The sequence below is a fragment of the Bos indicus x Bos taurus genome, chromosome 21 (genome assembly GCF_003369695.1).
Source record: "Bos indicus x Bos taurus breed Angus x Brahman F1 hybrid chromosome 21, Bos_hybrid_MaternalHap_v2.0, whole genome shotgun sequence".
Taxonomy (NCBI): Eukaryota; Metazoa; Chordata; class Mammalia; order Artiodactyla; family Bovidae; genus Bos; species Bos indicus x Bos taurus.
In genome coordinates, this window is record NC_040096.1 from 26,820,415 (window position 1) to 26,835,783 (window position 15,369).

General features: G+C 50.8%; 1 protein-coding gene across 2 annotated transcripts in view; it reads left to right on the plus strand.

The window, feature by feature from the left end:
- The window catches only part of CEMIP (cell migration inducing hyaluronidase 1), a 160,219-nt gene that overhangs the window by 141,826 nt on the left and 3,024 nt on the right, over positions 1–15,369 (plus strand). The window contains exons 23-28 of one of the 2 annotated variants that reach the window (XM_027521094.1): positions 3,496–3,707; positions 4,911–5,096; positions 8,004–8,208; positions 8,394–8,480; positions 9,398–9,555; positions 13,259–13,359. In XM_027521094.1, the coding sequence (XP_027376895.1) occupies positions 3,496–3,707; positions 4,911–5,096; positions 8,004–8,208; positions 8,394–8,480; positions 9,398–9,555; positions 13,259–13,359 (949 nt within the window). The remainder of the gene's footprint in view (positions 1–3,495; positions 3,708–4,910; positions 5,097–8,003; positions 8,209–8,393; positions 8,481–9,397; positions 9,556–13,258; positions 13,360–15,369) is intronic. The other variant, XM_027521095.1, reaches the window with a different exon arrangement.

Sequence of the window (15,369 nt, forward strand, 5' to 3'; positions counted from 1 at the left end):
TGTAGCCCATTCAGTTTGCTTTCAAATTTTCTACAGTTAAAGTCAAAGCTAGTCCTACCAAACAATAAAGCTGTGTTTCAGGGAAAACTCTCTTACACCACTTTTGAAATTTAAATTAATTAAAATGAAATTTAAAATCTGGGGCCTCGGCCACACTGCCCACATTTCCAGTGCCCAGTGGCCACGTGGGCAGCAGGCAAGGAAAGTGCCCAGAATGTGAAAATATTGGTGACTATATTAATGTTATGTGGAGGAATAACCAGGACTGGATGAGCAAAAGAAACGTCTCCAAGGAGACAAAGAGCTGTAAGATGAGGAGGGTGGTGAGCCTGGGGGCCCCATTCGGGGTAGGAACATGTAGGGATGAGGAAGTCTTCACCACCACCCCACAGGCAGGCAGTTACCACCACTTGAGGCCAGCATCGGGGTGGGCGTTAGGAGAGACCTAAAGGGGGACTTCCTAGAGGTCCGGTAGGGAACACTCTGCACTCTCACTGCCAAAGGCCCGGGTTCATTCCCTGGTCGGGGAACTAAAATCAAAAAAGAAAGAAAAGAGAAGTGCCAAAGGCGGTAAGGTGGTTTGATATCTGGGGAGAGACAGAGCAGGGAGCTAGGGAAAGGGCCATGCTGGGGCAAGGTAGGCCCCGGGGGCAGGGCTGTGCTGGGAATAGATTCCAGCAGAGGCAGGAGGGGCTGGAGTTAGCAGGAGAAGGGAACAGAGGAAGAAGGGGCCAGGATCAGGGAGGTCCAGGGTGTTTCTTTCCACAGTAGAAGAGGAGGTGATGCACTGAAGGGGTAGAGAGTGGGCCTGAGCCAGGGGGTCTGCAGAAAGCAATCAGGTTGGAAAGAGTTGCCTCAGAGACTGGAAAATCCTGACAGAGGCGTGTGGAAGGAGTGCCAGGCCATGCTACAAACCCAGTGGAGACAGCTGATGGAGCCTGGAAGGGCACCCCCTTCCCCACTGCGAGACTTCCTCAGGCCTGCCCCGGTGCCCTGCAGGGGAGGCGAACCTGTGGAATGGTCCACGCCAACGGGCTGCCATGTGTGTGGGCAGGACAAGGGGTCTGATGCTCCGGGAGTGAGCAGATGACATCATGGTCCAGGGCAGCTCAGAAGGGAAGTGTGGTCTGAAGGGAGCTGATAGACGGGAGTCATGACCCACATAATTAAAGGGTGACCAGACCCTTATGCCTTGCAGCCGCACTCTGAAAGTGAGAGCATCCCTGATTCAGGGCCGAGACATTCCGTGTGGAGGGAGCCTTGATCTTGAGCTTCCTTCCCACCCTTTCTTACTGATACATTGCTTATCTTCTGCAGAAAAGGGCTGACCAAGCTTGGAGGTTATCAGAATCCACTACCGGCTAATTATTATTAATATTCTCCTTTCCAGAGAGAGTGGGATGCATTGACAGAGTAGCATTGAAACATATACACTACCATATGTAAAAGAGATAGCCAGTGGGAATTTGCAGTTTCATGCAGAGTTCAACCCTGTACTCTGTGACAACCTAGAGGGGAGGTATGGGGTGGGACATGGGAGGGAGGTTTAAGAGAGAGGGGACATATGTATACCTATGGCTGATCCATAGTGATGTATGACGGAAACCATCACAATATCATAAAGCAATTATCCTCCAATTAAAAATAAATTAAAAACATAAAAGGATGGGAAAAGAACATGTAAACACTAAAAAATTATAATGATAATATCCTTCCTTCACTTTACAGGTTACCACAGGCTTTAAGATGCAATACCTTTAAACTCTTAGACTCATGACAACTCCATGTTAGGGCAGGGTTGAAGTTCCTCTTCCCATTTTACATGTGATACAAGCAGAAAGGAAGAGAACTCCTTTCCAAAGGCACAACGTTATTGAATCTTGATGTGATGTTTTCTCTTGGCCACAGCCACAGGGATGTCACCTGATGAATATGGGACAGATCCTAAAACAGGACACGGTGTTTCATTTGATTTCTTTCTTGGCTGTACTGGATCTTTGTTGCGGCATGCAGTCTTTCTCTAGTTGTGGTGCACAGGGGCTTCTCTAGTTGCAGAGCACGGGCTCTAGAGCATGAAGGTTGGGTAGCTGTGGGGCGTTGGCTGAGTTCTGTGTCATGTGGGATTTTATTTCCCCAATAGGGGATCAGACCTGTATCACCTGCATTGGAAGGTAGATTCTTAGCCACTGGGCCACCAGGGGAGTTCTGGGTGCAGTGTCGTTTGGTTTTTAATGGATTTAAAAAATTGAAGTATATAGTTGATTTGGGGGCTTCTCAGGTGGCTCAAGGAGAAGGAAACGGCCACCCACTCCAGTATTCTTGCCTGGGATATCCCATGGACAGAGGAGCCTGGTGGGCTACAGTCCATAGGGTCGTGAGAGTCAGATGCAGCTTAAGGACTAAACCACTACCACCCACCAGATGGCTCAGTGATTAAAAAAAAAAAAAAATGCCTGCCAGTGCAGGAGACTCGGGTTCAATCCCTGGATTGGTAAGATCCCCTGGAGAAGGAAATAGCAACCTACTCCAGTATTCTTGCTTGGGAAATCCGACAGAGGAGCCTGGTGTGCTACAGTCCATGAGGTCACAAAAGAGTTCGACACAACTTAGCGACTAAACAGCATAGTTGATTTACAAGATTGTGCCATTCTCTGCTGTAAAGTGATTCAGTTATACTCATATATACTTTCTTTTTAGGTTCTCTTTTCCGTTATGGTTTATCACACGCTACTGAATCTAGTTTCCTGGGCTATACATGGGGACCCTCTTGTTTATCCATTTTAAATATCATAGTTTGCATCTACCAACCCCAGACTCCCAATCCATCCTTCTCCCTCCTCCCTCTGCCTTTTGGCAGCCACAAGTCTTTTCTCTATCAGGACGTGGTGTTTTAAACCAAGGGTGGCTCAAAGCATTCAGGCTCTTCTGTCCTTTGGACTCAGTGGCTAACAGTCTTGCTTGCATGTTTGCCTCTGAAATGAGACACCATTGGTCACCCGATGTGTGCCGAGAGCCACAGGGACCAGCCACTCAAGCCATACACCAAGGATGAGAGGGAGAAGTCAGCCACATGCCAGGCTCTTTCTCAAATGCAGACAGGACAGTAGCTGTTACAGGGGAGTTACTTCTGCAGCAGAAGTGTGAAAATCCTCTCTCCCCTCCTCCTCCTTCCTGATCCCCCTGACTTTCCCCCCAATTTGCTCTCTAACAATTAAGCAGACACCCCCCAAGTTCCCACTAGTCTCCCCTCAACAGTGCTTTTTTGAAGATGAATGGAGAGCATTGGCTGGCTTGCACAGAATAACTAGGACCGCATTCACCAGCAGAAAGAGATGCCCCCTTATTTGGCCTCCTTTCATTCAAGCTTTCTAAAAAGGGCTCTGTGAAGAGCAAGTGCTTGTGAAAGTGTACTCTGTGCTCAGATGTTAACCAGATGCTCCCGGGATGACCCCTGGTAATTACCCCGTTGTGTGTTTCCTTTTTGGGCTCTAAAAGATGTACATTCAGGCCTACAAGACCAATAATCTGCGGATGAAGATCATCAAGAATGACTTCCCCAACCACCCTCTCTACCTGGAGGGGGCCCTGACCAGGAGCACACACTACCAGCAGTACCAGCCAGTCATCACCCTGCAGAAGGGCTACACCATCCACTGGGACCAGACCGCCCCGTCTGAGCTCACCATCTGGCTCATCAACTTCAACAAGTGAGTGGGGGGCGTCATAGGAGCAAGGTGACCTGGGGACAGCTGCCCTGGCCCCGCTCAAAGCTATGGTGATAACAGGGCCTCATTTCAAAGTCCTGGGCTTACTGTTCACAGAACCCCAGGCTAGCCCACGTCACCCCTGCACGAGGGTGCACCTAGCGGGCTTGACATCACCTCGTGGTTAAGAGGCAGAAGACGCGGAGTGAGGCCCTGTTCCGCGCGTGGATGACCTTGCACAGGGTGTCTGACCCTCGGAACCTCTGTTCCTTCTTCATCTAGGAGATGAGCCTACATAGTGTTACTTTGCAGAGTTGTAGTGAGGATGGAGTGTGAGAGTGTACGGCAGGCATTTCACCCAGCACCTGGCTTTACAAAGTGCTCGACCTATGGCAAAAATCCCTGGCGTTCCCATTTTACAGAAAGAGACGAGACTCTGTGAGGCGAAGGGGTGAAGCTGAGGGCATCTGGAGAGGGCTTCACGTATTTGTTTATGTCACGTATCTTCTGTGCATGAACATCATTAACTTGGCACAGTATTCCCGTGAGACAGACATTTATCAGATGCAGAAAAGAAGACCCAGAGAGCTGAGATGGGCCCCACAATCAGGCTGAACCAGGAAGGGGCTGAATCCAGATCTTACAGACCCTGGTTTTTTCACTCTGGCCCTGTTGAAGTGAAAAAGTGAAAGTGTTAGTCTCTGAGTCTTGTCCCACTCTTTGCAACCCACTGGACTGTGGCCCACCAGGCTTCTCTGTCCATGGAATTCTCCAGGCAAGGATACTGGAGTGGGTGGCTGTTCCCGTCTCCAGGGGATCTTCTTGACCCAGGGATTGAACCCAGGTCTCCTGCATTGCAGACAGATTCTTTACCATCTAAGCCACTAGGGAAGCTCCTAGCCCTGTTGAAAGAAGGTCTTTTTATTTTTCCTAGCCAATATTCCACATGGAACACACACTGCAGACCCTGGGGACACCCCACTGACCCATTGCCATCATCCATTCCAGTCATCATCTCTCCCTCTGTCCTTGAACACCATGTGACCCAATCATGACCAACAGCAAATGTTCTTTCAAAACTCCCCACTGAAAAGTGGACATGCCATTCGGTGGAGGATGCTTGGGTCTTTGTCCAGTGCACACCGAAGAGGCCCCGTGGCTGGGACATCCTTACTCGTCACCTGATGACTGTCCTTCCGGTTCTAGGGGCGACTGGATCCGAGTGGGACTCTGCTACCCCCGGGGCACCACCTTCTCCATCCTCTCGGACGTCCACAATCGCCTGCTGAAGCAGACATCCAAGACGGGCATCTTCGTGAAGACCTCGCAGATGGACAAAGTGGAGCAGAGCCACCCTGGCCGCAGCCACTACTACTGGGACGAGGACTCGGGGTGAGGAGCCCTCTTAGGTTGTCCCCTAGCCTTTCCAGTAATCCCAGACCCACCATGCAATGGGTAACCTAATACCCTTTCCCAGGCACTTCTGATCTCAGGTGGATTGTATCATCCACCAGTGACATTGTTTTTAAAGCTGTGAAGCTTTCGGAGGAAAACAAGCATGCTCTTAATATACACGTGGATTGTAGAGAATCCACCTATTTTAGGAGAAACAATGTGAAAGCAGTGAATCTTAGAACTGAGAAAATGTGGCACATGACCTCAACTCCTTACACCACAGTCAGAGCAGATGATATCATCCTTGATTCAGAAATAAGCAGAGGAGGCACAGGGTGAAGGGTAACGAACAACTTGTTCAGAGAACCTAGCACGAACTTGGCACAGCTGGTCTTGAGTGCATACCTCTCTGTACCTCCACATCCTCCCCTTTTTGCTGAACTGCACTAGGTCCTATTCAGTAGGGACATCACGGGGACAGAGTCCCTGTTCCTGGAGACAGGGAGCTAGGAGGTCACCTTCCCTAGAGAGAGAGAGAATTACTCTGACATCTTAAGAATGCTGACATGTCTTTAGAGCCATGAGCCTGTTGTTAGCCAACTCTCCAGAGACTAAGGGTAAAATATTGTTTGATATTCATTTTTTTCCTTTCTTTTTAAAAAATATTTTTATTTATTTATTTGGCCGCTCTGGGTCTTAGTTGTGGCTCATGGCATCTTTAGTTGAGGCATGCGAACTCTCAGTTGCAGCATATGGGGTCTAGTTCTCTGACCAGAAGGGATGGAACCCAGGCCCCCTACACTGGGAACCAAGAGTCTTAGTCACTGGACATCAGGGAAACTGCTGTACTTTTTTTTCCACCCTTGAATTGAAATCAACATTTAGGAAATAGAGGATGCTTAGAAATATCTATAAAGATAGGGCTTTATCAATTTGATTAAAGGGAAATTCAGATTTGAAAGTCAGAAGTGTAAGTAAAAATGCTGGGGTCTGGAGAGGCAGCACAGAGCACCCCTTCCCCACATCAGTTCTAAACCAGTGGTGGGGCAGACAGGACAGCAGGTGAAGAGGAACCTGTCTCACTGATGACAGAGCTACTGGTGAGCAGAGCTTCCCAATACTGGGTGCCTCTACCCAGCTCTAGGCTACTTATTTCATGAGGGTGGCCATGCAATGACGCTGAAACCAGCGTTGTGATTCATAAGTAGCCCTGAATGAGCCGCCATGCAATGCTGGAGCTGTTTTTCTATAAGCTTTGAAAAGGAAACTAATTTTTTTTTGCTCATTCTTACTTGAAAACTCTTCATTTGACCATATGATTTTTGAAAAACAAAATAGCACACCAAGATAAAAGACGAAACAAGAGTTCAAATAACTCAGCTATGAAGTTCCTAGTCCAGTGGAGGAGAAAAGCTTGCCTGGGGAACCCTGGCAATGACAGTAGACTCATCTGACGTCCCACAGGAAAGCCTGTTTTTCAAGAAGTCAGCATACTGTCTTTGATATTCCGATGCCTATGCCAAAATATTAAAGGAAAGCATCCCATGTTCATATGACTGTGGTATTTGTGAATAAAACTCATTCCTTTTTGATACCCGTGGAGATTATAGCATGGTCTTTAGGGTTTAGGACCTGGGTAATGTTCATGCCTGCAGTAATATTCATGAAGATAATGAATGCCATAGGAAATAACTTCCAAGTGGCGTGTAAATAGTAAGGAACAGCTTCCCTGATGGCTGAGCGGTTAAGAATCCGCCTACCAATGCAAGAGACTTGGGTTCAATCCCTGGGTCAGGAAGATCCCCTGAAGAAGGAAATGGCAACCCACTCCAGTATTCTTGCCTCGGAAATCCCATGGACAGAGGAGACTGGCGGGCTACAGTCCATGGGGTCACAAAGAGTCAGACACGACTTAGCGACTAAACAACAATGGGGTACATGGGGGGCAGACCAGAGCCTCCCCCCATCCCACCCCGTTGGCTGACCTATACCCCCACACCCAGCAGTCAAATGAGCCACTCCACTTTCCCTGGGAAAACGTCAGTGAGGGGACAGGACGGGCCCAGGAGTGTTTAGAAAACTCCCTCCGTATGAAAACTAGAGAAGGAATTAAATATCCCTCATATAATAGCAGAAACTATTATGACTGAAAAAATGTAAATAAGGTGAAGTCTTCATCGCATCATCTATGCCTAATATCTTCTTTTAGGATCATGAGAATTGCTTTGTTCCAGAGGTGTGAATTTTTCAAATGTAAACTGCCACTAAACAAATTGAACATTTTTTGATCAAAAAAATGTTTAATTTACGATTTTCCCCTTAGAGCAGATTCTGCTGCTTAATTCACCCCTTTTATTGGTTGCTTAGCTCATCATTATACCTATTGATTATCACACTGGGCTTTAATTCAGTGACAGCCTCAGGGACGAGCTGGGTTGTAGGATGCTTGTTTCCTGTGTAGAAAGCCAGACTCAGGCTTTTTTAATTCTTAGGGCTGTTTTCCATGATCTTTCTGCCTGACAAATGTGTTACTCTTTCTTACGTTCTGAGCACCTGCCTTCAATGGCTACCTTCTATTCTGCTATGGCCTAGGACACCTGATAAGATTGTCTGAGGGTTAAATGAGATATGTCCGTTGATGGCATGTGCCCAGCATAGCAGAGAGTAGGTGCTCGGAAAATGAAAATTGTCAGTATTAGCTTTATCTTCAGTGCATTTTTTTTCATTTCTCCAACCACGTACAACCTTGTGGAGGTGGGGGGTGCTCCTCCATTCTGTGGGGCCCACTGGGTCTAGTACTGTGGCCAGCACATAGTGCGGAGGCAGAGGGAGGAAGAAAGCGGGTCGGGGGAGGAGGAAGATGCGGATACCAAAGGGAACCGCCCGCTCTGCTCCTGTGTGCAGGCTGCTTTTCCTGAAGCTGAAAGCTCAGAACGAGAGAGAGAAGTTTGCCTTCTGTTCTGTGAAGGGCTGTGAGAGGATAAAGATTAAAGCTCTGATCCCAAAGAACGCAGGCATCAGCGACTGCGCGGCCACGGCCTACCCCAAGTTCACGGAGAAGGCCATTGTGGACGTGCCCATGCCCAAGAAGCTCTTCGGTTCTCTGCTGGTGAGTGTCCAACAGCCAGCTGAGCCCCAGGGCCCTCAGGCTCCTCTCCGGGCCTGTGCTCCCCTCTTTAAACCCTTTCCCATGGCTGAGGGGTTACAGGGAAGTGAAGAGGCCGACCAGCCCTCGAGCTGGACGCTGGACCCCCCGAACCTGACACCCACCCTGGGTTTTTGTTTTTTCTCCAGAAGACAAAGGACCACTTCCTGGAGGTGAAGATGGAGAGTGCCAAGCAGCGCTTCTTCCACCTGCTGAACGACCTGGCGTACATCCAAGTAAGCCACCGTCCCCGTGCCCGGGGCATCTCTGCTCACCAAGACCTTGTGTCAGTGCCTAGGGCTGTGGTTGCCAGTGACTGCCAGCCAGGTGGCTGAAGACAACAGAACCTTCCCCGCACAGTTCACAAGCTGGATGCCCAACACCATGGGGCTGCCAGGGTTGTCTCCTCCTGCAGGTGTTGAGGGCGAGTCCTTCCCTGGCCTCCTCCAGCTTCTGCAGCCACCAGCAGCCTGGATGCCCCCCTTCCCAGCTCACAGCTGTGTTCCCCCAGCCTCCGCCGCTGTCCTCCTGTGGTCTTCTCCCCCATGTGACTGAGTTTCAGACCTCCCTCTTCCTTGTCCTTATAAGGACATCTAACTTTGGATTTAGGGCCCATCCGAAATCTAGGATGACCTCATCTTGAGATCGTTAACTTAATTACATCTGCAAAGGCCCTTGCTCCAAATACGGTCACTCCCAAAGGTTGCAGTAAACGTGTCTTTTGAGGGGGAGGCCATCCCAGGTGGCTCAGTGGTAAAGAACCTGCCTCCCAACGCAGGAGACACAGGTTCGATCCCTGGGTTGGGAAGATCCCCTGGAGGAGGAAATGACAACCCACTCCAGTATACCCACTCTTGCCTGGGAAATCCCATGGACAGAGGAGCCTGGTGGGCTACAGTCCATGTGGTCATGAAGAGTCAGACATGACTGAGCGACTGAGCATGCACACACACACACACACACATCCTTCAGCCACTAGGCAGGGCTGCAGGAACTGACTGAAGTGGGTTTTATGCTTTGAACAGCTGTACTGACACCCTCTGCCTTCAGAGCCTACAGGGGACCCATGTGGGCAGGACAGCCTCAGGACTCTGATGCCTTCGGGACCCCTCCCTGCCTCCATGTCACACTCTGTGTTGCCTGTCATCTGCAGGTGGATGGGAAGAAGTACCCCAGCTTGGAAGACGGCATCCAGGTGGTGGTGATTGACGGGAGGCACGGGCAGGTACTGAACCACACCGGCTTCAGGAATGCCATCCTGCAGGGCATCCCCTGGCAGCTCTTCAATTACGTGGCGACCATCCCCGACAAGTGAGTCTGGCCGAGGCCCCCTCCCTGTCCCTGGGGCCTGCATCACAGTCCAGGCTGAGGAAGCTTAGGGAGCCTCCACGCACTGTCCACAGCTTCCCAGGTGGCTCATTGGTAAAGAATCTGCCTGGCAATGCAGGAGACACGAGTTCAGTTCCTAGGTCAGGAAGATCCCCTGGAGAAGAAAATGGCAATCCAGTCCAGTATTCTTGCCTGGAGAATTCCATGGACAGAGGAGCCTGGCGGGCTACAGTCCATGGGGTTGCAAACAGTCAGACAAAACTGAGCAACTGAACAATAACAACAGGGGTCTGCCCATCCATGGTGGGAGCTGGCCAGGAAGCCTCCCTACCTGGTGCCTCTGAGATGGGAGCCGGGGCCACTGTGAATGTAGGTCAGGCCGAGTCTACCAGCTACACACGAGAAGCCTGCCCCGGCCCTCCGCCCCCACCCGGCACACTCTCCCAGCGTGAGCTCATCCCCGCCCGCACTCGCTGCAATCCAAATGTTGGTGGCTGCCAAGCCTCTCCAGCCCCCGTCTCCCTCCTAAATGCCAGATATTTTTATCCAACGGCCACTTGGACTCTGCCACCCAAATGTCCCCTATGGAACTGAATTCTCATCATTTTTTTTTTTAATCCTCTAAACCAGCCAACCCTCTTGGCCATATTTTGGTGAAATCGTCATCTCCCATCCAGGCAACTAGCTACACCAGAGTCCAGGCATCACATTTGGTTCTGGTCTTTCTTTCGTTTTGACATCACCACACTCAGTAATCACACCTGTCGATTGCCTGCATCGTGGCTGCCCTGCTTTTATCCCAGGACACCCTCTCCATCGCCTCCATTCTGCCACCCACACTGTCAGACAGTGACCCAACAGACTCCCTCGCCCAGCCTCCCCCACTTGAATCCACCCACCATATTGGCAGGGGCGGGGGGCGAGGGGGCAGTGAGCTTCTTAAACACAGGTGTCCCCTGTCCCCTTTCCTAGGGGTAATTTCCCTGCCACCTTCCAAAACTAACTCACACATCACCTGTTTGGTGAGGTCTCTTCTGATCCAACCAAAAGTTTCTACCCATCCCTGCCCCCACAGAGGACCAGTGGATGTATCTGCTCCCTCATCTAGGGTCTAGATTTTTATTTTTTTAAGCCTTTTATTTTATATTAGCGAATAGCCAATTAAGTGTTGTGATAGTTTCAGATGGACAGCAAAGGGACTGAGCTACACACATACATGTATCCATTCTCCCCCAAACTCCCCTCCCATCTGGGCTGCCACATAACCCTGAGCAGAGTTCCATGTGCTGTACAGTAGGTCTCGGCTGGTTATCCATTTTAAATACAGCAGTACGGGGATCATATCCAACTCATATTTTCATTTCTGATATAATGGAGAACTCACTCCAAAGCCACAACCTGGACTAGCGGGCAGTCTAAGTGCTCCATGTGGTACCTGTCATCCAGGAGGTGCTTGGAAAATATTTACTGATGAAAACCAAGTGCTTCCCAGATGCTATATGAGGGCCTGACTTGAACTGGACGCTGTGTGAGATTCCAAAGACAGGGTGGTGCTTGACCACCTTTGGTCATGTGCTTCTTCAGCATCATGTTTTCACATGCAGATTCATACCGAAGCAGGAGATTAGCTGATTTGGGGAAAAAGAGGATCATCTAGAGATTTTTAGTTTCTGTGCCTTTTGGGGCCAGAGGACTTTTCCTGGAAATGAAATAGGATGCAGAAGCCTACAATAAGAAACGGAAATGCAGGAACTTCCCTGGTGGTCTGAATGGTTAAGAATCTGCCTTGCAATGCAGGAGACAAGGGTTTGATCCCTGACCACAACTGAGGTGCTGAAGAGCAACTAAGCTCCAGTGCGTTGCAACTACTGAGCCCAAGCAAACTAAAAAAAACCAAAGAAAGAAACCGAAATGCAGAGCTGCTCTGTTGAAAACCAGGGGTGAGAGGTGTAGGGCCTCCCCATCCAGGGCTCCTCTCAGCCCATGCTGCAGCCCCAGTGCACCTTGCTGGGGATAGCCCTCACCAAGTACCTGCTGTGAAGCACGCCCTGGGTTGGCGCTGGGTACCCAGGCAAGATCCGGGTACCCCCCAATCTCAGGGAGAGCAGCAGGGCTTGAAGGAATAACACAAGGCAGGTCCCACCCCACTGTCCCCCCAGGTCCCAGCCAGGTGGCCCCACCTTCCCACCCCATCCACGGGGCCACCCCAGCCCCAGGGGCCCAGGGAAAGGAGGACGCAACTGCTCCCATCAGAGCCTTCCAGGATGGCTTCCGGGGGCTGCCTCTGTCAGCACCCCTCGGGAGCCTCATGTTGACAGGTGTGGGGGCTCAGTGGGCATGAGAAGCTCAGGCCAGGCAGAGAGGGGCCCCTGAAGAGTACAGGCAGCTTCCAGTGCTGCCAGGAGGCCAGGACACATGAGTAGCTCTGTCCATCTCCCTCCCCACTCCCAGAGGACATGCTCTTCATTTGAGTCCAGCCCAGCAAGGAGGCTTCACTGAGCCAAAGGGGTGTTAGCTTTATTTCTGAATGGGAGCGACGGGGACAGTCTCCTGGGAACAGACCCCGGATCTAGAATCCAGAGTCAAGGGTGTTGACAACGCACTGCCCTCCTCCTCCCCAGCCCTCTGTGATCCAGAGGAGCCAGGGCAGCCCAGCTCCCCTCCTCTCTGCTCTTCCCACACACGAGCTCTTTACATTTTGACAGCTGTCTTTCTGCTCCCTATGGGACACGTATGGGGGTAACAACGGCTTCCAGAGTCCTATACAGTTTTTCCATGTCTGGACTGCGGTCTGTGGTTACAGGATTCCTCTGAGAGGAAAACTAGAAGCCCCAGTGGGCCTCTGTCCCTGTTTCTGTTCCTGGGGGAGGTGTGCATTTCCTGCCGTCTGGCCCAGCAGCTGTGTGGACCCCCACAATGGCCGTTCTCCAGCACTTTGGCCTGATCGCACCCAGGCCAGGGGACTAGAGATCTCAGCTCCTCAGCAGGACTCTTGCAAGTCGAGCCCTTCAGTCTGGGCAGCCCCAGGCCTGCTCCTCATCCCACCCCAGGCACGGCTCCCCTTCGGCAGGTCGTCCTAGCTATTGGCTTGGCCAAAGAATTCATTCAGGTTTTTCCATTGTTTTTGTTCAACCCAGCGCTTAGTAACCATGTGCCTTCATCTCCCCATCTGTAGCATGGAACAGTCACACTGTCCTGCCTGAGCGGAGATGGGGAGGCATGATCTTGAGGGGTTAACCCTCCCCTGAGCACAGGGTGACTCAACACTCTGCTTCCTCCATCACCACATTTCCATCGGGTCCTACACAATCCTTGTACCTTCAGGTTAAGAGATGCACACTGAAGTCGTTTGTATGCCAGGCTCTGGCGTCGGTGCTGGTCCCCGATGGTGGGCTCTGTGTGCCAGCTCTGTCCTCTTTGGGGACAGCCATGGAGCAGCAGTGAGCTGAGAGCAGGCTCAGAGAGAAGATCACGGGCACCAACTGCAGCCAGACGTGTGGGAGGGTGTTCAGGATGTCGGTCATCACATGGAAAAAGCCAGTCAGCCCGGCACACAATCCTGCTCTCCCCCAGTCCCTGGCAGGGCTCTGGGCACTGCTGACTCAAGTCCCATGCAGCATCCCTGCCCGGGAACCCCTTACCCCACTTTGTCGTCCAGGCCTCTCATTTGTCCTTTCTGGTTCAGTTCCATAGTTCTCATGGCATCAAAGGGAAGATACACCTCCAGAGGCCCATGGACCAGAGTGCTGGAAAAACTCGGGGCACACAAGGGGCTCAAACTAAAAGGTAAGGGTTCTTGCATTGACCCTGAGTCTGGATGCCCGGGCCTCCTGCTGAGGCCAGAGCACTTCCCCTCAAACCTGGTGTGACCTCAGTATCTTCAACACAACCAGCAGTCCACAGCTGTGCAGGGCAAGAGGCTCCCTGGTCAGCGTCCCTGCCCTGCAGCAATGCCATTCTAACATGTGATCAGACACCCCATCAACTCAGCAAATGGCCCTTTTAATCCACAAAAGTATCAGCAGAAAGGGCTTCTTCTTCCCTGGTGGCTCAGTGTAAAGAACCCGCCTGCCAATGCAGGAGACATGAGGTCCATCCCTGGGTCGGGAAGATCCCCTGGAGGAGGAACTGGCAACCCACTCCAGTATTCTTGCCTGGAAGATTCCCTGGATAGAGGAGCCTGGTGAGATACCATGGGGTCACAGAGAGTCGGACACAACTTAGCGAATGAAAAACAACAATCCACGGGGCTCAGTTTGACCCTCCTGCCTCAGTTCCTGCTGCCTGGGTCGGCCAGAGTCACTACCTCTGCCCCAGCTTTCCTGCCAATGGCCAGCATTTGTACAGTCCTTTGTAGCTGGCAAAGCTCTCATTTGAGAATATATATGGCTTGTCCAACGTCACACAGCTCTTCTGCCATAAAGCCTGGCACAGGCCCCTCGGGGAGGAAGCCAACCAGGACAAAAATGTCAGCATTTCATCACCATCATCAGTGTGATGAGAGAGTCCTTGGGGAGGCTGAGAGAGGAGGCCAAGCAACCTTCCTGATAATAATGTCCACTGTATTGGGTTGGCCAAAATGTTCATTTGGGTTTTCCATACGACGTTATAGAACATCGTATTTGTTTCTGTTTGTTTTTTTTTTTTAACAGAAAAATGTGAATGAACTTTTTGACCAACCCAATAGTTATCATGTAAATGCCCAGCCTTGTGCCTTGCTGAACATCCTATAAATATCTGTTATTCACTAATAACCTGCAAGACAGGTACTGTGATTTCCATTTAAGGTAGAGCCACTCAAGAATTAGTCATTTAAGATTAGAATTTAGATCCTAATATTCTAACTCAAAGCCAGCCATCCTTAGCAGCCAGGCCATCCTGACTGCAAAACACATCAAAGCTAGCAGCCTGTCATATGGGAAGTTTATCTCAAGCCTCTCGCAGAGAAAATTCAGAAACAATGAAAGTCCTTCCAATGAGCCAAAAGAGAAAACAAGGAAAAGAGAAGCGTCTTCCCCAGCCCAGTACTGAAAGTATCTAGGGGGCCTGTGTGCCTTAAATTAGGACCCTGGGACTTCCCCAGTGGTCTAGTGGTTAAGAATCTGCCTTCCAATACTCGGGGCACAGGTTCAATCCCTCGTCAGGGAACAAAGATCCCACATGCTAGATGACTGGGCAAAAAAAAAAAAATCAATTAATTAAGACCCTGTTGCCAAAAACTGATGAACATAAAGGTGACGTTGTTCAGTCAAGGGACACATTCCCGGGGTGATGCATGTGTACAACCTACCAGGTGAGGCCATTCCCCAGTGTCAACGTGGATACCCACATCCCTCGGACGGGGCCGAGCTCTGAGCTATGGGACAGAGGGCCCTGCATGGGGCTTGGGATTCTAGAGCTCTGGCCGGGCCACACCATCTGCTCAGGGCCCCTGGGCAAATTTCTCTGCTGCTCAGAACTTCCTTCTAAAGCCACGGGATATTGGCGCCAGGGCAAAGATCTTGTAGTTGAATGCCATTACTTGACAGATGGGGACACAGGGCTTAAGAGAGGAGCAGGCACTTGCTGCTAATTTTAGGGTCAGCTTGATGGCAACTGGTTTCTTGTTGGGGATCCCCTGCATAGAGCAGAGCCAGCACTCCACACTGGTACTGGAGGCTCAGGTGAGACCCTGTGTGCCCTGTACAGACCAACGCCAGGCACCATTGGTAACATGGCACAAAGCTCTTCCCAGGGAGACACAGTCCAGTGCAGCTAGAGGAGAGGGTGCCTGGTGGGGGCCAGGGAACGGCAATG